Source organism: Anolis sagrei, chromosome 1 (assembly GCF_037176765.1).
Source record: "Anolis sagrei isolate rAnoSag1 chromosome 1, rAnoSag1.mat, whole genome shotgun sequence".
Lineage (NCBI taxonomy): Eukaryota > Metazoa > Chordata > Lepidosauria > Squamata > Dactyloidae > Anolis > Anolis sagrei.
The window spans coordinates 283,600,254-283,623,495 of record NC_090021.1 but is presented as its reverse complement, the minus strand read 5'-3'; the positions used below and the strand labels follow the sequence as shown (position 1 = coordinate 283,623,495).

At 39.7% G+C, this 23,242-nt stretch overlaps 1 protein-coding gene across 4 annotated transcripts in view; it reads right to left on the bottom strand.

The window, feature by feature from the left end:
* Positions 1 to 2,307: 2,307 nt before the first annotated feature.
* Positions 2,308 to 23,242, bottom strand: part of SUSD6 (sushi domain containing 6) — a 79,948-nt gene continuing 59,013 nt past the window's right edge. For 3 of the 4 annotated variants that reach the window (XM_060761942.2, XM_060761950.2, XM_060761958.2), the window contains exons 3-6: positions 17,927 to 18,127; positions 16,406 to 16,544; positions 11,918 to 12,345; positions 2,308 to 8,349 (exon numbers count right to left, since the gene is read on the bottom strand). In XM_060761942.2, the coding sequence (XP_060617925.2) occupies positions 8,324 to 8,349; positions 11,918 to 12,345; positions 16,406 to 16,544; positions 17,927 to 18,127 (794 nt within the window). In that variant the 3' untranslated portion in view covers positions 2,308 to 8,323. The remainder of the gene's footprint in view (positions 8,350 to 11,917; positions 12,346 to 16,405; positions 16,545 to 17,926; positions 18,128 to 23,242) is intronic. The other variant, XM_060761985.2, reaches the window with a different exon arrangement.

Below are 23,242 nucleotides of genomic sequence, written 5' to 3'. Positions count from 1 at the left end.
GCAAACATTCAGTGCCTTGAAACAATGAAACCCAGACACACAGATAAAGGTAAAGGCTTCCGCTTCATCTCAAGAGAGATATTGACAAGCTGGAATGTGTCCAGAGGAGGGCGACTAAAATGATCAAGGGTCTGGAGAACAAGCCCTATGAGGAGCGGCTTAGGGAACTGGGCATGTTTAGCCTGAAGAAGAGAAGGCTGAGAGGAGATATGATAGCCATGTATAAATATGTGAGAGGAAGCCACAGGGAGGAGGGAGCAAGCTTGTTTTCTGCTTCCTTGGAGACTAGGACGCGGAACAATGGCTTCAAACTACAAGAGAGGAGATTCCATCTGAACATTAGGAAGAACTTCCTGACTGTGAGAGCCGTTCAGCAGTGGAACTCTCTGCCCCGGAGTGTGGTGGAGGCTCCTTCTTTGGAAGCTTTTAAGCAGAGGCTGGATGGCCATTTGTCAGGGGTGATTTGAATGCAATATTCCTGCTTCTTGGCAGGGGGTTGGACTGGATGGCCCATGAGGTCTCTTCCAACTCTTTGATTCTATGATTCTATTCCAGCTCTCGGGAGTGGTGCTCATCTCCGGCTCTGCAGGGTGGTGCTCATCTCAATTACTAAGCCAAAGAGCCTGCTTTGTACATAGACATCTGCTGGTTATGTGGCCGGAATGACTGCACGGAGCACCGTTTACCTTCCTGCCGAGGCAGTACCTATTGATCTACGCACATTTGCATATTTTCAAACTGCTAGGTTAGTAGGAGCTGGGCTAACAGCAGGAGCTCATCCCGTCCCACAGATTCAAACTGCCAACTTTCCAGTCAGCAAGTTCAGCAGCTCAACAGTTTAACCCATTGTGACACCACAATTCATTCTCCATATAAACAAATATATACATTAAAAGGGTAGAGCAGGACATGCAAAATATATCACCTGGACTCCTGCTCCTTCAAGTAGAAATCATTGATACAGTTGATACGCATCTTTTTTTAAAAGCAGAACAGTTCCAGGATTTTAAGCAGGAAACAAGTAGAAGACAAGCAGAATAACTACCATGTCATGTGATAACCACAATTCAAAGCCATAACTTTCTCAGCACTATTCCACTGTAAAAAGCCTGTTTCGTTCAATTCAGTTGGTAAAGCTGCATAAGACTTCATCTTAGCAGCTTAGTGATCTATGATTGTAACCAGAATGGAGCAAATATTTGGGCTTTTTGCCACGAGGAAGTGAGAAATGTGTAGTATATAAACAAAAATGAAGCCATATCATAATGGCCATCATTTTTGTTTATGTTAAAATAGACATGCTTGTAGTGACTTCCAAAATGATTTGCTCATACAAACAAAAGGCACTTTCTGCTAGATTTATTTAAAAGCAGCTTATTAATTACTGGATAAATGTATCATGTAAGCCACAATTGTACAACAGATGTCTTTCCTGCATGGCTAGGACCAAGCCTAGATCTGTAATGTCTACAATCTACATGTAGAAACCAACATTACCTAAACCGATACTTACATTTCACATCCTATAGCTTATTCAAGATTTTTTTTTGTGGACTATCATCCCACACATTTGCCAATCTGTAAGTACATCATGGGTTAGATGGAACCAATGTGGTGATTTTCAACATCAATGGGAGTAAATAAAAGATGTGGAGAGGCAGACTTTGTGCATGCAAAATTGGCTTTTAGATTTGCTTATATGTATAAGCACAGGACAGTTGTGAGCTAAATCTAACATAGCATTCATGGCCAGAATGGAAATTGTTCCCCTTCCTTCCTCTCTGTGTCCCTCCATACCACCTGAAAACTGATTCCAGAGAATTTTTTCACTTTTACAGAACTGATTTTGGGGGCATTCAGGGCATTGTGCAAATATCTGTCTTTTCTATTTAGTTCTTTATAGTAGGGTCTATTAAGCTTTTTCCACTCATAATTCCTTTCTGCTTGAGAAATTTTAACATAGCTCAGGTATAGAGGTATATAAAATATGTATTAAAATCAAAGATTTAAATCTAACAGATTTGTATAAATGTCTAGGTAGCATTCAGAAACCTTTTAACATTGCCAAATTTTTCATGACCCCAACATTGAGCTGAGGAGACCCCCATTTGGGGTTGGCACCCACAGTTTAAGAAGAAGTGGTTCATAGGACCAATGAGCAATTTCTGCAGAATGGGTGAATGAATGGCCTTTTGGCTCCATGCAATCAACAGTGAGCCTAACCCAGCTGTGATGTTTCAGGAGCGAGCCCAAGAGGACAATCAAAATACTTCCATGTCCCACAACAGATCAAACACACAACAGCAATTCATTTCAAAAGATTTTTTTTTAATTTAGAAATGCAGTTATATACATAGAACAATTGAAATTAAATTAACCTTTGTACAAATATTAAAATACTATCTTCACACCCACTGCAATGTACAGGATACCAGAAAAATATATATATATAAAATAAAGCAAAATCAAACTGATTGACATCCTGCACAGCATTAATTATGGTATTTTAAAATCCCACATATACGAGTACCATTCTGCAAATAAATTTTTATAGTGGTGCAACTTAGATTATGAACAAATAAAAAACACTGAAGGCAACCAGGTTCTCCCCATCTCCAACAGCTCTCCTGCATCTGCAATGTACTGCAGCCTGCCTGCGGGTAACAGAGGGCATGTGTATATTGGTTTAGAAAAGACGTTTGGTCTGAACTGTGTAAGCGTCCATGCAAAAGCAAAACTAACTGAAATCTCCAGCAAAAACAAGACAACCATTCTCACTGGGTCACCTACTCAAGCAAAGCAGAAATCTGTATTCAGCACATATTTCCTCTGGTACAAGTGCTAGAATCTCAATAAAGTGACAGAGGTGGTCAAGTTCAAAAGTGAGCAAAGACATATGTTGGAAGCAACTAGATACGAAGGACAGAGGCATTTAAAACAAGAGTCATAAAACACCACACTATACAAATCAAGCCAATGAAAGAATTCCTACCCCAAACAAAGCATACATTGCCTCTTGTATATGTGTCCACTATGGTACTATAAAAGCACTAATAAGAGAAACGGAAAACATTCACATGGCAGTAGCAGCCACTGTGTGCACAGGTCCAGCGTCTGTTGCAAATGCAATGAATGCTGTTGAATTGTGAAGACAATGTATGTGTCTTTGCTCAGGGACATGGAATATGTAACCTTTGGCAATCGTTGTTGATTAAAGACCACTGACACATGTCACAATATGCCAGTGGCCACTGACACCTGCCATGGAATAAGTAAACTGCCTCTGATTTGTGGCTAATCTTTGATGCTTCTGAATATGAGAGTGCTTTTGGCATACACTGTATTTGAAAACTTCCAGAGTTGCAATGCAGTCTGTCCAACAGGAAGTAACTACGTTGAAAGAAGCCCCAATTCCAGCTCAACATACATGTATCAAAATTACAGCAAACTCATTGGTTGTAGTCGCTCTTCCTTACAAAAACCAAGATATAACATCACATACATCACTTGTGTATGTTCTGTTCACACTAGCACAGGTAACATGAGCATCTTTGGTTTTGGAAACTCTGCATGCAAAATAGTAATTTCAACTACATTGTTTGGGTTAATATTAATAAATACCAATGGTAACAATGAAATAAAAATGGTCACTGGGGTGTCTGAAAGAAAAACCTCACTCATCCAGAACATGATAAAAAAAATAACTGGAGTGTATATGAAATGTTTTCAAGTTCCATGTTTGGCAGCCCTTGTATCCAGTGTTTTGAGACTTGCTTTACATGTGATATTTTTTTTAATAAGGAAACAAACCTACATCTCTCTCATGAAGCGAGAGCGGTGATGTGCAGGGATTAAAACAGGCTATTTCCTTACTAAATGCAAAGAGAAGCTGGACAAAACAGTATAGGAAAGATTGTGCAAAAGCTCTGCAGTTGGAAAAAAAGTGTTGTAGGAATAATTCTACAAGGTAGTTAACACATACAGTCTGCCTCCTGAGCATCTAACATTGTCCAATTCCCCATATGTCCACTGTACTCCATTTTAGTTCTAGTCTCTAAAGATGTATCTTGAGCCCTATTGTATCCATGCCATAAAGAGAAATGTGTAACTTTGAATATGCAAAACAAATACATCTCAACAGACCTTTTATTCTCCCACCTAACTTACTGTAAATGAAAGGACACTTCAAAACTACAGACCTGACTAAAAGAGGAAATGGTAATGCTGGTTGTTTTGACTTGCAGGAACCATCAAATTTCAGATTTAACCACAAGAGAAGGACACCGAGACTTCCTGCAAATGCCAAGGCACCTCGAGTCACCAGTAGTTACTTCATCATGCCCCAAATTCTTTCTTTCAAATTACTCCAGTCAGTGGAAGCATCCATTTTAAAACACAGGTTCTATATTGGATGTAGAGAAGCAATAAAAACAAGAGACACACAATTCCATGTTAGCAGAAATCCTGTGAGGTATTTACTTGCCATTTTCCCTGCCTCACATTTTCTCTTGAAGTCATGCTGACGGTTTATGTTTTGCTTTTTTACTGTAGTTCTTATATAAAGCAATAAAATGAATGTCAGCAAAAGGAGGAGCAAAGAAATCACTCTTTACCAGCATATGAACCTAGCCAGTTGGTAAATGACCACCTGCACAAATTAATGAAAAACAGCACTGCATCAAACCATAAACAACTATTTTCAATTAGACAGGAAGAGGGAGGAAGAATAACGGAAAAGATTACTTTTCCATGCATGCAGGACTCCTGGGTTAAACTCCTGAAATCTTTATTTCTCTCTCTTGTTCTCCCTCTCTTTCAAAGCTTGGAAAGAAATCTTCCACTCTGAGTAAATATGACTAAGTAGGCAGTCTTAGGCAGCTTCATGGGTTGATGCAAGGATGGCATGGCATGGCACGGCAACCACTCATTCACCAGAAGTGCTCTCTTCCACCAGCTTAAGGACAGGCCAAATTCCAGAAACAGACCCAGATTCCCAAATCACACAAACATAGCTTAAGTGGGATTTGATGCCTGCTGGGCACAAAGTATGCCTTTGTAGCATTTGGCTCCCAATATGCAAGGCTGCAAGTAGTAAGCTGAAGTAATTCGGCTCCTCAGCATCAGGCAGTGTTGGGCAGCAGGCTTTCCAACTGAAGGATTCCCCTTGGGTTATTCAGATAGTACTACAGATGCAGCCACCAAATTACTTCAAGTATATTGTAAACAACAAAGGTTTATGAACTGTCCACAGGCAAATGAGGAAAGGAAATAAAAAGTGATGTTCTTGGTCCATCCAGCTATTTTATCTAAATAAGAAGAGATCAACATCTTCCTCGGGTTAACAGCCACCCAGAATTTTGGCACACTTTCACCCTGTCAAAAACGTTTAACTCTATCGCTGTCAATGTGTTCCAAGGCAACAGAAATAGTCATCATGTGCCATGCTCTCCAAGTGCTGGTATAACCTGTCCTGTCTCCCCTTTGCAATGAGGCTTCATATTTATCAGATGTCACCTAGGTCACTCAAAATGCATCCCAAGATTTGCCAAGGCTGGGCCCCTATGTAATGTAATAACAGTAATAAATACCAGGCACAAAGAGAATCAAAATTTCCCTGACCTCATTGTATTATCTCAAGCAACCAAACTGCTCTCTGTTTACTTAGTTGTTGTAATATTTTTTTGCTTCTGCTAAGTATGACAAAAAGTTCTAAATTCCTGCATCAGAACCACTAGGGAGTTAAATTCTCAGATTTTACTATCTACATGGCCCATATATTTGCAAGGCTCTCTGCAAAAACATGGGCTGCGGAAAGCTTCATATGTGGGCCATACTTTTCCCACTCCTGACCTAAACTTTGCCTTTATTTTTAAAATAGAAGATACAATTTTTGGGATGCTTACTTCTATATTCCATATGTGCTTCTGAAGCCTGTTTGGTACTTGCAAAGTTTTGAGCTTGTGTAAAATCAAAAGTCTGGAAAATATTTTTCTGTTGCACTACATCTCCCAAAATCCCCCAGCCAGTATGGGCATGCTGACTGTAGATTTCAGGGGGAAACTATCTTAAATTAACTGTTTTAAACCATGTGCAGAACACAATGTCCGTCCAAGAAAAAAAAGAAAGAAAAGAGAAAGAAGAAGAAAAAGAATGGGGCAGCTGTCTATGGAGGCACCAGCTGTTCCCCATTCAGATTCTACTGGTATTCAAGCTGGAAGAAAGCTAAAGTGCAGATGGCCCCATATTGATGCAGCTGCTTATCCCCATCAATGCACGGTATGGAGCAGTAAGCACCATGTTGACCTCTAGCATCATTTTTCCACAATGGACTTCCAGTGTCTCTTTAGATATGCCAAATATTTCTCACTGTCTTCCTGGTTCCACCAATCCCTAAGAACAGGGGAAAAATGAGAGTTGAAAATTAATTTGCTCTATATTTATCATTAAAAAAGTCTGGGAAAGCCCTCAAAATTTTGAAATTTGGGTAGGCTCACTAGAAAAAACTAAGAATCTATAGTCCCATACTGCATTCAAGAAACTATATGTTTTGTCACAGATGGAGAGATACGGAAGAACAAAAGCAAACTTGTTCAGAGTAGGAAGAAGCACGCAAACATGTTCCCTGCATAGTAAGACGTTTCCAACTGGAAGTGTGCAAAGCAAAAGGGAAAAAAGGAGGGGAGGGATCTTCCTTCAGACAAATGAGCAGCATGGCTCTTTCCATTCAAAAAATTTAAGGCAGACTATCACTGTAATGCTTTCAAGGCAATGTGGGCATGCCATTTACAAAAAAAGCTACTTGCTAATGGTGGGAATTTTAATGACTAGTTTCTGACAGAACACGGAAGACACAGACCAAGTACGACACACCCTGGAACTGCCTCTACAAGGAGGGGCACCAAAAATTAAGAATGCCAAACTATCTCTCTTTTCATGGTGGATTCAAGCAGAGGCATGGTCATGTACAACCATCTCAACTCAAGCCCAGTGCACTCCAAACTACAGCCATTTGAAAGAGAACAAACTTTTAAACATGGAGGTGGAAGGCTTTGGATCATGGGTGATAAACACACAACACTGCTGACAGATGGCTCCCATAGGAAGGGCAGCATTCACACCCCACATGGGTTTGGCCATGCAGGTATGCTCAGATCCAGCTACATACAATGGAATTGCCCAAAGCTCCTTGCATTGAAACAGGGAATCTAGATTGATCCTACACCAAATTCAGAGAAGGAAGTTCTAGTTCAGGGGTGGGAATTATGTATTCCTTCGTGCATTGTTCAACTGGCAACTCCCAGCCCTCATCACCGGCCATGCTGGTTAGAGTGAGGTGGCAGTTACAGACCAACATATAGAGCAATGGTTCTCAACCTGTGGGTCCCCAGATGTTTTGGGCTCCAACTCCTAGAAATCCAAACAGGAGGTAAACTGGCTGGGATTTCTGGGAGTTGTAGGCCAAAACACCTGGAGACCCACAGGTTGAGAACCACTGATTTAGAGGGCCACATAATTTCCATCCCGTTCTCAGACAAATAAAGGAGAAAGAAAGGGAAGACAGATAAGGTTTACATAGTTTTGTTTTTTTTGAAAAAACTAAACAGTTGTAGAGATACAGGTGCATTATTCCAATCAAAGATCCTTCCCTCTTTTAGGAACAACAACAAAAAAGAAAGCGTTCTAAGCTTGTCATCAGGGTTTGTTTTGAAGTTGACCAGTTGTGATACATACTCAGCACTGCCTAATACGTAAATGTGTATATCATGCTGTATATGCTGATGGGTGTGGTACATGTGTGTGGCTCTTGCTAAATTCCCTTGCTCTTAGCCACCCACCCAGAGGAGTTCTGTCTTGCCTTCATAAGACAGTAAATAAATGGAAGGAAACTATCTGCACCCAACAAAGCAAGTTTGGTTTGGCCCTGTGTTCTGAGCAGAAGTCCAGAAGATAATAAGGCCCACGAGAAGCTGCAAAAAGCCAGTGTGAGAAGGAGCAAGGCACAAGTAAATAGCAGCTCTCCGGAGACCACACTCAGATATCTGGCTGGGGAAAGGAGAGGTAGGAGGAACTCAAGTCCATTAATATCACTGAAGCCCCCGCTCAATGCAGAAAGAATGCAGGGTTGGGGAATGTCTGGCACCCTGTACACCCCACTGACGCATGAAGGAGGCATCCTGGCAGCATCCTTTGGGTCTTCAGCTAAGGGGTGCTTTGCTTGGAGGTATTCAGGGCACAGCGCATGAGGGTGGAGAAAGCCTGCACGGAGTGCTCACCATCCCAAGAAGGAGAAAATGAATCGAAGGCTAGGCAAACACAGCAAGCCTCATGCTTCTTTCAACAATGGAATATCTGAAAAGGGGAGAAAGGGAAAGAGGGGGAAAGACAAGTTAAACACTCTTGGATGTTTACTTTCAATTTCAAAAGCTTTAATATAAGTATGAAGTCCATGCTATTTTCTATGGAACCTAAACAGTCTTCAAACCCTTGACCAGTTATGTTTTTGCAGGCTTTTCATCAAGCAAAGACAAGAAACCTCTTGAGGATTTTCTGAAGAAATGACTTGACTATGGAATTTATATTTTGGATCGATAGAGAGGTCCAGGCCAAGACTTTTTTGCCATTCTCAATATTGCAGTCTATTCTTCAGTTACTCGTGGGTGTTACTATGGTGACATTTACAATAACAACACCTTTTGGCAGAGCTTCGAATTAATTTGTTGATTAACTCAGCAAGTTATTATTGTTAGATTTTTCTGGGGGTTTTTTTGTTGTGTCAGGAGCTACTTGAGAAACTGCAAGTCGCTTCTGGTTTCAGAGAATTAGCTATCTGCAAGGACATTGCTCAGGGGATGCCTGGATGTTTTTGATGTTTTACCATCCTTGTGGGAGGCTTCTCTCATGTTGCCACATAGAGATCCGGAGCTTACAGAGGATTCGAACCTGCAACCTGTCGGTCTTCAGTCCTGCCGGTACAGGGGTTTAACCCACTGAGCCACTGGGAGCTCCTATTTTTCTGGTTCTATCACCTAACTTTCTAGATCTCCCAAATTAACACTGAAGTTAAAAATATACTTTAGTGAATTTGGGTGTTAGGATTTGTTAGGTTCTTAAGTCTCTAAGACATATTTCTCCCTTCACATACCTCAGCCAGTCCATTTTCTGAACCATACATTCAAAACAGAGGGGTAAAAATATCATTTTTTTATTAGCCTCACAATAATTTTGTAATGAGATTTAAAGAAATAACTATTAAGATGAGTGACAAGAATAATGGGGTTATTAAAAAAAATCATGTTAGGAGGAACTTGAGAAACTGCAAGTCACTTTTGGTGTGAGAGAATTGGCCATTTGCAAGGACATTGCCCAGGGATGCCCAGATGTTTTACCATTCATGGGAGGCTTCTCTCATGTCCCTGCAAGGGAAGCTGGAGCTGACAGAAGGGAATTCACTCTACTCCCCAGATTTGAACCGCTGACTTTTCAGTCAGAAGTCCTGCCGGCACAAGGGTTTAACCCATTGCACCACCAGGGGCTCCTAGGTTGTTCAATAAGTGATCTTTTGACCTAGAGATGACACAGGTTTAATTTGGTGTTCCTGCTTCCCATGGGCTCTAACACCAATCACTGCAGAGTGGAGAGGCTGAAATGCTTTGGGGTGGGGGGTGGGGACTCTGCATATGCTCAGATGCTCTCAAAACATTTCTAATTAACTGTTTAACCTTCATTCAGTGACTGATTTTTATGGCTATTTACTGATTGCCTTACTAATCGTGGATCCAAGCCTGTCATGCAGGAATACACAAACTAAAGCACTCTTGAAAGATACCCATCCAATCTTTGTTTATTATTTATTTATTTATTCGCTACATTTATATCCCGCCCTTCTCAACCCGAAGGGGACTCAGAGCGGCTTACAAGTTATATGTACATACAGTATGGTATATTATTACTATAGCACAATATTAATATATTACTATATTGTATTATACACTATACTGAAATATTATTATTATTACATGTAATATAAAACATATTCTATTATTATATTATTATTAGTATTATATTGTATTACAATATTATGATCAATATTATATGTACATACAATATAATGATTAGCATAGCACAATATTAGTATTATATATTACTATATTGGACTATACCACTATACTGCAATATTTATTAGCTATATTACATGTAATATATAATATACAATTATTATGTTGTATTATTAATATTATATCGTATTACATTATTATATTATTATCAATGCTATATATATACACAATATATATTATGAGCACAGCACAATAATAAAAGTTTAAAAACTTTCAAAGAAAGAGAGTCCGCCTCCTTACCCCCTAAGAGTGTCTATGGTTGGAAAGAATAGAAAGCAACAGGAGATGCAGATAAGTGTTGAACTAAATTGAAGAGGCTGTAAAATGAGCTGCCATATGTTGGGATCTTTCCTAATTTGACAGTTCCCAGATATATTGGATTTCTGACATTCGCCACTAATAATTATACTATGAACTTTGTAATCCATGTGGTGAAAAAAATCCAGGCTGGAGGCAGGAAACTCAAAAACTCTCCACAGGACAACAGTGAAAACCTCCACGACACTGCTTATTTAAAAAACAAAAACCACAAACAAAACTCTAGGCCATGGTCTGATCCCACACTAGCATTTTAACCAATGAATTAAATAATTGTATTGTAACAGAACTAGTTAAATATTTGAAATTATTAGTGACTGTGGTTGTGAATTAATTTTACCAATTTTTAACATTTAAAATTACCAAACTATTTTTCAAACCTTATGTTCCAAACTCTGCTTTTTGGTGTCTATACATTGGACACCTGATCAGCCACCCCAGCAGTGCCGGAAGCATTATTTGTTTCCTCAGAGAAACTGAAATCAACAAATCTAATTCATAAATGTTAGAAACTACTCGAATTGATGTTAAAACTGAGTAGAAAAAAAAGTAGATTGTTCTATACAACTCCACCAATTGAAAACTTGCACTGGCTTCAATACATACATTCCCTTTAGGTTTAAAACTACTTTTGATTCAGGGGAAAATAATGTGTCGGATTCTTTTTAGAAAGAATCTGTCTCCTTCAAATAAATTTTGGTGATCTAATACGGGGAATGCTTCATTGTGGTAGGTTCTTTTAAATTCTATCCCTGCAGTATGACGTTTAGGGAGGGAGAAAAGCGGGATATAAATAAAGATTTATTTTTTATTATTATTATTTAATTGATGACCACTGCGGAAACGAAGATCTTCTAGGAGGCCCTGCTCTTGGTCCCGCCTCCATCACAGGTGCGTTTGGCAGGGACGAGAGACAGGGCCTTCTCAGTGATTGCTCCCCAGTTATGGAACTGCCTTCCTGGCAATATTAGATCAGCCCCCTCCCTCCTGTCCTTCAGAAAGATAGTGAAGACCTGGCCATGGGGCCAAGCCTTTGGGGCAGTGCAATGAGGCAAAATGGTTTCCTGAGATGGGTTTTAAGCGAACTTTCAATGAGAATATAAGTGATTTTAATGTTTGTATATATTTATGGTTTTATGTCCCAGCACTGAATGTTTGCTGTATATATGTTGTGCTCTGCCCTGAGTCCCCTGCGGGATGAGTAGGGCGAAATATAAATGTTTTAATAAATAAATAATTGTATGATCAGCATTGAATATTTGACGTATATATGTTCTGTGATCCACCCTTCAGGATGAGAAAGGCAGAATGTAAGTACTGTAAATAAAATAGCTAGGGACTATCTGCCCATCAGAGAAAGCTTGGGGGGGGGGGGCCTTATAAGGTAATGCTCCTTATTGGCATTCCAATGGAGGCAAAATTAAATATATTTAAATCTAATTAGCAGAACCTTATATACAAGAAATATTTGTCAAAATGCTTACCATCAGTATAGTCCTCTGAGGAAGTGAGTGACAAAAGGCTTTGAACATCACTACTCTCCGAATCTGGCGCCTCCTTGTGCCCAGAACTACTACTAGATGCCCCAGCTACCCAGGAAGAGGTGGTAGCTTGGTGCACTAGGACAGCCTCTGAGTGGTGAGAGCTGCCAGCTTCACACAGTCCTGAGTGTCCAGGGATTTCATCCTCCCTATCAAAGCAGTTGTGACCCGAATGGTCTGGTGGAGGCTGTTGCATCTCTCCCGCTCCACTCTGCCCAGCTCCTTCTGAAAGAACTATCTGTACGCGTGAATCTGAGGGAGGTATGCAGTTCCCAGCACTGCCGTAGACGGCTTCTTCATAGGACGGCAAAGCCACCTGAACTCCATCCACCATGATGGAAACCTGGTCCCCAGAAACACCTTGATCACGCCTGTATTTGGATTTGAAAGAAATACTATATTATATTCCAGCACAGTGAAGTACACAAAATGATATTTGAAAACACTGCAATAGTCACAGCCTTCAGATATTCAACCTTCCCCATGGCCTGCTTAATCAGCAGTAACCATACAGATCCAGCTGTAATAACAGCACAGTGCTCTGCATTTTTTCAGTTCTCTTGCACCAACATTTAAACAGAACTTGGAAAAAGGTAGATCAGGAGAATGTATTCATAGGTCTCTAGATAGCTTGCATTAGATAATCAGCATCAAAAAGGCAAGAGACTCAAACAGATGCCATACTGAAGAACTGACTGGATTTTTGGCGAAGTTACTAAGAAGGCAACTTTTAGAATTAACAACGAAATCCTGGGCTCTTTTTATACTAGTACTCACACTGTTTTCTTAATTCTAAAAGTATGTGTACTTCTTGGATACACAATTTTTCATCTGGCTCTGATTAGCTAACCTTGGGGCTCCAAGAAAAATGAACAGGATAACAGCACTATTTTCACCACTGCTTGGTTTTATGAAGAACAAGCAAACAAACAAAATATAGAGGGTATTCTGATTTCTCTGAGATTTTCCTAAGACAGTTCTCCTCCTTGCCACTGACAGACAGGCATGTGCTCCGTGAATAATTCTGGGTCACATTACTTCCTGGCACTGAAAATGGATTCAAATGGATGGCTCTTCTGCTAGATTTCAGCCCTGTTCAAGGTTCACAACTGTCAGTAATTAACATAGTGCTTGTTCATATCTTACAGAATGTTCTAAGTTACCAAGTCTACAAAAAGAGGCTTATTCTGTGTCTCTGATTGAATGCCCAGGTAAGATATTTAAATTTTATAGTGCTACTCTGAAAAATGAACACTTTTTGAACATAATTTTCTTACAATGTTCTTACTATTTAAGTTTTAACTCACATAATTTTCTTACAATTTTCTTACTATTTAAGTTTTAACTCACATAATTGATTAAGCCACAACATTGTCCTGGTTCTCACAAAGGGGTCCCAGGGGTCCCATTTTATGTGGAATATCACATATTTGGATGTTTAAATTCCAGTTTTACATCTGCTCATGTGAAATGCCCCAATATTCCCATTTCTTTAGCTGGTGAGAGTGGGCACCATCCACACTCCCCAACAGATTGAACATTTAATGTGTTATAAACTACCTCAAATAACTTACCAAAAGGTGGGTGGGAAGGTAGGTGGGGGAATTACTGCTGCTGTGAAACATACTCACAGCATGATCACTATAGTAATAACTCATGCCTTCCTGCTCACCACATGAGGAAGCACAAGCTTAGAATTTGCAGTGGTAGTAATGTACATTCCCCAATCTCATCTCCAAATCTGGGAAGAAGATTGGGTGTATTTGGATAGCTGTGTTGCTAAAGCAACTGAAATTTCCTGGCAGTGCAAGACAAAATCAGAATGGAACAGGAACATAAAGCAACCAGCATGTTTCAAGTATGCAACAGTCAGACCAGGAAACTCTACTTCTCCTTTTCCTTTGAAAAATGAAATTAACACCCTCCTGCATACTTAAAGCTGTCCCTAACCCCGAAGTATCTTTACATCTCAATCTATCACAACAATGTGAAGCAGACTATTGTTTTTGTCCCAGTTTATATTGCAAATTGGGGCAAGAAGACCAAGAAACAGTTGAAGACCATGTATCACCATAACATTAAAATGAGAACATGAAACCAAGTCTATGGTCTTATAAATCATCACAATACTGCTGGGGTCCTATAAATCAACACTACCACTGAAAACAGAACAATGGATGATATTTTATGTGTCAAGAAAACCCATGAGTTTTTTAAGGCTCGGTCTGCCAACCTGAGACTATTCAAGAGAAGTGCCTTTAACACAAGCTCCAGACACAGAGTAGCTACTTAACAGCAGCTGGACAGACTGAGAATGCCATGACTCAGAACAGACAATGTTTTTTGGCAGGCCATGGAAGAAGGGAGAATTCTCAGCATATCCAGATGTTTTGTCTAGGCATCCTCCCACTACTTAAAAAAAGCCCAGCATTTTTTTTAAAAAAAAGTCAAATTCAAGCAGGGTTTCCAGATTCTATGATAATGCAATTCATAGTTGAAAATCATTTATGTTTGGTTTTATAGGGAAACTCTAGAATCTAAGCAATGCAAAGATATACTGTATACTCCTTTGTCCTTTTATCTTAATTCCCAAAGAGGGTAGGAGAGAAATTGTTTGAATGTAATTGTACAGATTTGCAAAACTGGAAAGTGTAAAGGATTGAATAACAGATGGAACAGGACTGCCACAGGAATTAACTGGGAAGGGGAGGGAACCACCACCTGTTATTAGGAGCATGATTGCGTGCATATATTCCAAAAGAGAACACCACTCACATTTCTAGCACTGCCCTCAATGAATAATTTTTGTGGTATAATGTGGTTGCAGCCCTGAGTTCACTAAGGGTATGTTTCTGATTGCTTTGATTGTGTACTATGACCTCAGTGCCAATTGTCATTGGGGTGAATTCCAGTATCTTTTGGTGAGAGCTTGAGGTAAGAGATATTTGTTCAGAATCTCTCCTTCCAAGTAGGAGCCAACAATGTGGACCTAATCAGAAGAGTTAATATCCATCCTCCTAGAAATTGGGCTGGTAGAGCAAAGTACAGACACTGCAAAACTCAGCATTTGAGTTGAGGATAGGGTCATGGCTCCAGGATGGAGACTGGGGGTTCCAATGTTGCCGAGTCAGAGGGAGGGAGGAGGGCAAGGATCAGCAACTGGTTCCTCCACACACAAACACACGCACCCGCCCCCAATTCCTCCTCTCATACAGTTGTAGAGTGAAAACAGATAGATACAGAGGCTGTAGAAAGCAAGCTTCTTGAAAGTTGCAAGAGTCACAGTATGGAAATCTCCTTACATTAGAGAACTGTAGGACTGGAAGCTCTATGATGCCTCACTTGCCGAGTAAAGCTCTGGCAAAATGGGCACAAGCCAACAATCTCATCTTCACCATCTTTATCCCACTGGCTAAACAATTCTTGAATAACCTACTTGAAGATACCATAAGCCCCCAAAGGAGAAGAAGAATCTGTATTGCAGAGAATTTCAAAATGCTTCAGAACTTCCTAAAGACTACTGTGATGGCAGATAAAAAAAGCTGGATGTGGTGATAACACACAGCTTATATCCATGTGAGTGAGGGGGTTTGGTTGCTACTAAAATGTAGCTCTAGAAGCTTCCAAAGATCTCCATACAGGTGCAGAATAACCCATATGTTTTAGTCATAAGCCCCTTCCACACAGCTGTATAAAATCCATTGATTATATGGCAGTGTGGACTCAGATAACCCAGTTCAAAGCGGATATTGTGGATTATCTATATTGATATTCTGGGTTATATGGCTGCATGGAAGGGCCCATAGAAAACATTAAGAATTATCAAAGTTGGATCTGCAAATGGATGGCAAGACTGGTGTCACTAGTCTACTTGAGATTCAAGAAACCCAAAATAATCCCAAACAATTCTGGTTTGTCAATCCCTTGGAGGCAATAAAAACAGGAGCTTTATTGAGCTTCTGTCAGGCCAAAACACACAAATGTTAGGCTGCATTTGGCAGGTTTATAATTAGTTTTAGTTGTACAGACCTGCACCAGGATCAGCAGTCTGATAGCAGCTTTTTGCCAAGGAACATAAATGGATTCTTTGCATAACAGAAAAAAAGGATTGCTCCATTACTGTATGGGGGGAAAGTAAAATACTAAGAAAAAATATGAAGAAAAGAAAAGAAAAAAAGGGAGTGGACGTTGAACAACAGAACAACTAAGAGTCTTGTGGAACTTTTAAAACTAGCAAGTTTTATTTGGCATATACTTTCATGAGCTGAAGTCTATGAAAATTTAAGCAAAATAAAACTGAGATGCCACAAAATTCTTTCTTGTACTTGATGCAACAGATTAACACAATAATTTCCCTGAAAGTAGTGTCCATTGACAATAATCTGATTTCTATCTGGGGAGCACCAACCCCACACATTTACATGAACTCACCTGCTGTGATGAAAGGACTTCAGCTTTGGCTGCAGCAAAACAAACAGGACAACTAGGAGAAGGACAAGAGCTACTGAACTTGCTGTGGAAGCCACTATGGATAGCGTGGGCACTCCTACACTTGGAGGTGAATCTTTATCTATTAAATGAAAACAAAGAGAGTCATTTGAAATCATTTCTCCTTGAAAAGCAGATGTTTTCTATTACCAAAGAAGACCTTTCAGTACACTAGGTTATGGGGGAAAAGGAGAAATATTAGGATGCTCCTGCATGCATTTTATAAGCTTTATTCCCAGCTGTCAGCTCTGGCTCCAAATGTATCAGATATGCTCATAAACAGAACAGAACTCATGTGTGAACTAAGTAACACTCTCAACACAATTCCCAGACAACATTTGCTATCATCTGGCCATCAGGATCCTTTTCCTGCATTGAGTCACTTTGTATTTTTTGAATATAAGCCAAAAGTGCATTAAAAATCTTTTGAAGCTTATTTTATCCCTAGGGAACAAGGAATTGAATTTTCTCTTTGTGTTTGTATGACTGAGTCACTATTTCATGGAACATATTGGCAAGATGTTTTGGGAAAGCAAAAAGTTGAGGCCAAGACAAGTCAGAACTTGAAAATGAAGAAACCGTTCTTTTCTATTTAATTGATGACCTTTTCTTTCGGGAGAAAAGGAGAACCTCACCTCTTTCCCACTTCAATCAGTTTAAAAAATTACATTATCATATCGATTTCAGCATTTTGTCCAGATTGCAAGGGAGTTCCCCCCCCCCCCCCCAAATTTCTGTTCAATTACACACTCCTTTCCTTTCCTTGCTCCAATACCTCATGGTCAATTAAAGCTACAAGAGAAACATTTTCCTATAGACTTCTGGCTTCCTATCATGGGAAAGGAATTCTTATCCAGCTAGTGAGAAACCTTGCAAGACTCAACTGTCAAGCTCCTTTTGAAAAAGTTATTTTCTTGACAAGCAGAACTAAGCAGAGGATGTAATATGTTATGACAGGGCACAACACGAAAATTCCCCTGCCTCAAATTCACACAATATAATTTCTCTGTGCTTTGGGTCTGGAAAGTACATGCTTGGATGAGGAACACATAGTTGCCCTGATGCTATCAGAGGGCAATTCCCATCAACGCTCACTAATGGCTGTACTGAGAAGGACTAACTGGAGTTAAAAGTTCAAAATCTGGAGAACCACATGGTGCAACCTGATAAAGAAGAAGGGAAACACCCATGTGTCACAATACCTTTCATACTAATTTAAACTGGCTAAAGTGTCATTTCCTCTTCCAAAGAAGCCCTGAGAACCATAGGTCACAACATGATAGTTACACTTGTATGAAAGAGACAAGTTTACAGTGAAGATTGATGTCTTTGTAGAAGATTAACACAACATATTTGATGAACTGTCAGAGCACTCTGGCTGATGTACCAGTACTGAGAAGCACTGAGCAAGGAGACCAGCACTGAAAACAAGAAGTGGCATATTAATTCTGAAGCATAACTGACCTGGGCTGAGCCTGCAGGTAACCTCCATGTCTGGATTCCACTTTCCATTCTTGCAGGTCAAATATTTGTAGTCCCCCTTCAGTAGATAGCCTTCCTCACATAAATATTCTATGACACTGTCAGATGTCAGTGGGTCTTTACAGGGTGCTGGGTGGCATCTGTAGCCTCCATTCTCTGGCTCTGGTGGCTGAGGACAGACTGCTGGAGGAGAAAAAAAAACAAGAGCCTATGATAAAAACACTGCATGGGGGAAAGAACATGATGCCATTCAAGGACAGGGGCTGCAAGCTGCAAGGAAGCAACTTCCTCTACTATTAAAATCTGCCAAGGACCGTCTTCTCATCGGGAGCAGTAACAAGGCAAAGAAAGATGTCTCAGCTACAGAGCTCTAATCGTGAAATATCTGTCCCTTATTTGGGGAGCCAAATTAAAACTGTGATGTTCTCTCACCTTTTTGGACCTAGTAAAATAAAAATGATGTCATGAACTTCTTGTGGATTTTATTTATTTATCCAACTGTTTTAAACTGATTTTAAATTACCCTAGATTCAACTAATATAAAATGGGTAAGAAATATGTATTTTATCATTATAATAATGATTAGTACTTATTTATATTCCATTTTTCTCCCAAAATTAAATTCAAGGAGTCTTATTTTTTTTAAAGATGCAGCTAAACATTATTTTACAAAAGTTAGAAAAAGGAATTAAATGACACAGTCAATAAAAAAGACGATTAAAGACTGTTATAATATATTAAAGTTTCATTAAAAAGCACACCATTTGCAAACACACTAAAGTTCCACAATTAAAATACAAAAGCCTGCCTAAAAATAAACATCTTCACCTGCCAGCAGAGAGAGTGCAGAAAGGGGGCAAATTGATCTCACATGGAAAGGAGGGCCACAGTCTGGGATAAAGAGCAAAGTAAACACACTTGTTGACGGTAACACCGGGATACTTCAACCAACTTAAAAGACTGTCCTGAAAAAGTATGTATCCCTTGACTTTCTAATTATAACCTGGAACTCAAATGGATAGTGACATTGTTACTACTTGATGTACAAAAAATATTCAACACTGTGCCTGTGCAAAGCAGGCAAATAATAAGGTACATAAAGGTTTCCTTGTGACATTAAGTCTAGTTGTGTCCGACTCTGGGAGATGGTGTTCATCTCCATTTCTAAGCATTGTACGGAGACACCTCCAAGATCATGTGGCTGGCCGAAGTGATACCTATTGATCTACTCATATTTGCATGTTTTCAAACTGCTAGTTTGGCAGAAGCTGGGGCTAACAGTGGGAGCTCACCCCGCTCCCCAGATTCAAACCACCAACCTTTCGGTAAGGAAGTTCTGCAGCTCAGTGGTTTCACCCACCTCGGGAGCAGATGGGCCCTTGTTAAGCAATAACCCCTTTTAATAAGCAATAACCCCTTTTAATATCTAAATAAGCTCTGGCACAGCCCACATTAGAAGTCTTGTGTGTAGCTGATTAGAGACTCCATCTTGATATAACTGCCCCACTCTGATTGGATTATATATACTTATCCCAAACTATGAATACTCCCAGAGTACAGTTACATTCTTTATTACAAAATGGAAAAATATAGCTCAATTATGACTCTGCCTAAACACATCTTTCCATTGGAACTCAGTGACTGACTATTGAGAGCATTATTCAGAAAAGCAACCAAGAGGCCAATGATGCCAATGGATCCAAAGAGATCTGCAACTGACAGAAAAAACATCCACAGAACACAAAATTGTGGCAAAAGTGACTACAGAAACAAACCCATATAAAGCCCCATTTGGTGTTTGCAAAAAGGCATGTGACAGACACAGCAAATACGTGGAAAGATATTTTCTTGTCTGATGAGACCAAAATAGAACTTTTGAGTCCTGCCACCAAAAAAAGCTATGTGTGGCACAAAGCCAACTGCGCTCATCACTCTTCAGAACAGCATCTCCAAAGTGAAGCATGGAAAGGGAAGTATGATGTTTTTCCCTGACAGGGAATCCTGCAGGGGTTGAAGGCAAAGTAGCTTGAGCAAATACAGAGAAATTTCAGTCCACTAGGGACATGGGATTGGGGTGTTCACTTTCCAGAAAGAAAATGATCCTAAGCACACAGACACCACTGGAATGTTTCAAATATTAGAGACTAAATAGCCTGGATTGTCCCACCCAAAGTGCAGACTCTATCTGATTTGAGAAATTGTGCTCTTGAGCAATGGCCCCTAGCCAACTTGATAAAGATAAAACATTTCTGTAAAAGAATGGAGGGGAAAGTTATGGGAGCCAAATAACAAAGAGGATGTACAGCTGTAAAGGCTGCCAAAGTTTCTTCTACCAAGTATTAACTTGGCGTGTGAAGGTGGCACCAATTTGTTCCAGATTCTTGTTTAATGCCATAAAAATATTTGGCACCTCCAGTGTGTTGAGTATCTTGTGTGTATAAAGTGATAACAATGCCAATTAAATCCAATTCAGTTCCATGTTGAAACAGAACAAGCTGTGGAGGTGTCACAGGGTGATGCATCTTTCTACAAGGCAACATATAAGAAATAAGTGCTGTTAAGACATGCAGCAACAGAAGCCTTACACCTTACTGTAGTTCAATTACCTGTGAAAAGAGGACTAGTGAAATCATTGCTGAGGAAAGGGACACAGGGAGGAAGCGAGGGCACCAGCATCTCAAGCTCCACAGGGGTCCCTTTCTCCACATCTCTAGCTTTTAGGTTGCCGTGTCTAAAGATGATTTAGGACCTCATCCACTAGAGAAAGAATCCACTTTAAATCCGGTTTCTGCATCCTGCAGAATTGTGGGGTTTGTAGTTTAGGGAGGAGCCTTTAACAGCCTCACTCAACTACAAACCCCAGAATTCTGCAGAAGGCAGAAACTGGATTTAAAGTGGATTCAATCTCTAGTGTGATGAAGTGATTATTCATCTGCAGCCAATATTTTGGGATAATGGTCACAATAATCTCTGGAATTGCACGTCTTCTGTTGCGGCTTAAACTTTTGTTTATTTGACTATTCATCATTATCTAGGAATCTCTAAATCCTCCAAGGCGACTTTATGATCAACATCCAGTGGATATGTCCACAAAATCACACTGGAGGACTTAAAGACTCCTACAGAGGTATTGTTTTACTTCAACTTTGCCTCTAATATATTTCCCTCCAGTGATCGATCGGGCTTTGTTTTCTGGAGTATGGACAGGTTTGATCTTTTTGCGGTCCAAGGCACTCTCAGAATGTTCCACCAGCACCACAGTTCAAAAGTGTCCATATCCCTTTTCTCAGCCTTTCTTATGGTCCAGCTCTCACATCCATAGGTTACTACGAGGAATACCATTGCTTTAACTATGCGGACCTTCGTTGCCAGTGTGATGTCTCTACTCTTCACTATTTTCTCGAGATTGCTCATTGCTCCCTAGCAAGTAGCTATTTTTGTTATAAATTAGTGAGTCCTTGTTCCATTTCCCACACTAGAGAAAATATTAAATAATGCTACTCAGCCCAAATCCTGAATAAGATATGGACTTCTTATTCTCTTTGTGCCTTTGAGTCATTTCCAACTTATGACCCTAAGGCATCTCAAACACAGGGTTTTCTTAACATGATTTCTTCAGTGGGGGGTTGCCCTCACCTTCCTCTGAGGTGGAGAGTATGATTTTGACATTAAAATTGAGATAAATCACCTTCCTTATCTCAGCTGCTTCAATCTTCCAAGTTCTACTTAAAGGCACGAAGTGGTAATGACACTGAACTCTTCCAATTCAGCTTTCACCAGAAGCGGCACTTTATCTTTATTATTTCTAAAATATGTACACTCCATTCTCTGGTCATGTCTGATCACATCTTGGCACACTAAACAAAGCACATCACACAACTTCATTTCCAGTCTGCACAGGAAACTCCAAAAGTGACACCCTACCAATTCTGCACATCTCTGTAGTTTCAACCCATGTATTACTGAAATCATACCGTTTAAACAATATGCAATTTTCCCACTAGATAACATTACATACTGACAGATTTGCCCATGGTCATCCAATTGGTTTCTATGGCTAAGCGGAGTTTTGAAAATGCAAACTACTACACCACTCCAAATACCAGAACTTCCACCTGTCCCCTTTGTGGTAGTAATCCTTAGGTGAGCTAGCAGATGTTTATCTCAGCCCAGGGAAACACGTCCCACAAAGAGTCTCTGCCTAAACTTGCCACAAGAGCTGAGAGTGAAGCAGAGCAAAACTTCCCAGGTTCAAAGACGAATATCACATCTGTATGAACCTTTTACACACTTCAGTGGACAAGCACCATGAGCTTCAAACATCAGAACAGTTATCATTTGTGTTCACTGTTAAAAAGGATCTTCACTTGAACTAACTGTTGAATGCCACGGAATTCACAATATAGAACAAGCATATTTTGCTCCATTCGAGTTTTGTCATTAAGTGATTATTGGGAAATTACTGTTTCCCTGTCAGGGATGATTTTTTAAAAAGAGTTTACTTTTCATAAATGGAATGAGACTGTACTCAAGAAAAAGGATTTGTCTATGTAATCATAGTTCCACATTTATGTAATTAGATGTAAGCATTTACCAAGGATAATATATGCTCCGTAATTTCAGAATTTTAAATAAAAGGCACCAAAAACAGAATAAAGACTAATTGCAGCCTTGCACCAATGCAGTCACCAGCTGGTGAATCAGAAGCAGCACAGAGCTGATTTATCTTAATTACCATGTGGCAACACTCCCAATATCACATGCTTATTAATCCTCTGCCATGGTTAACAAACCATAGAGAAAGTCTGCCAGGCCCACCGGGAGCAGGACACTTTCAAGGGTTTTCCATCAAAGATGTTGTTTTATAGCATGTTTTAGAGATAAAGCCACTCCTTCAACACTTTACGGGAAACAAAACTAGTCTGCGCTTCCCAGAAGCCAAGGAATGTTGGATCAAATCTCTTTTTTGTCTTCAAAATGATACTGCTGACTATCGGCTCATAACTGTAGAATAATTTGGGTCCTCTAAATCTCAATGAAGGGAGTGGAGAAACAGAAGAACGATCCACACAAACAGTTCTCTGTATGAAGAAAATACTTTGCTTTAATTGTAAAAACAACAACAATAAGCTACATATGAAGAAGGGAAATCAAAAGCCCATTCACTTGTATCGTCAAGCCTTTAAAACACACATATACTAGAACTTCCCAGAAATTTTAAACAGGAAATGCTTCAATTTGTCTTTTAGAATACTGGACACATTACTATTTTATTTTGTTTTCCAACACAACATAAAA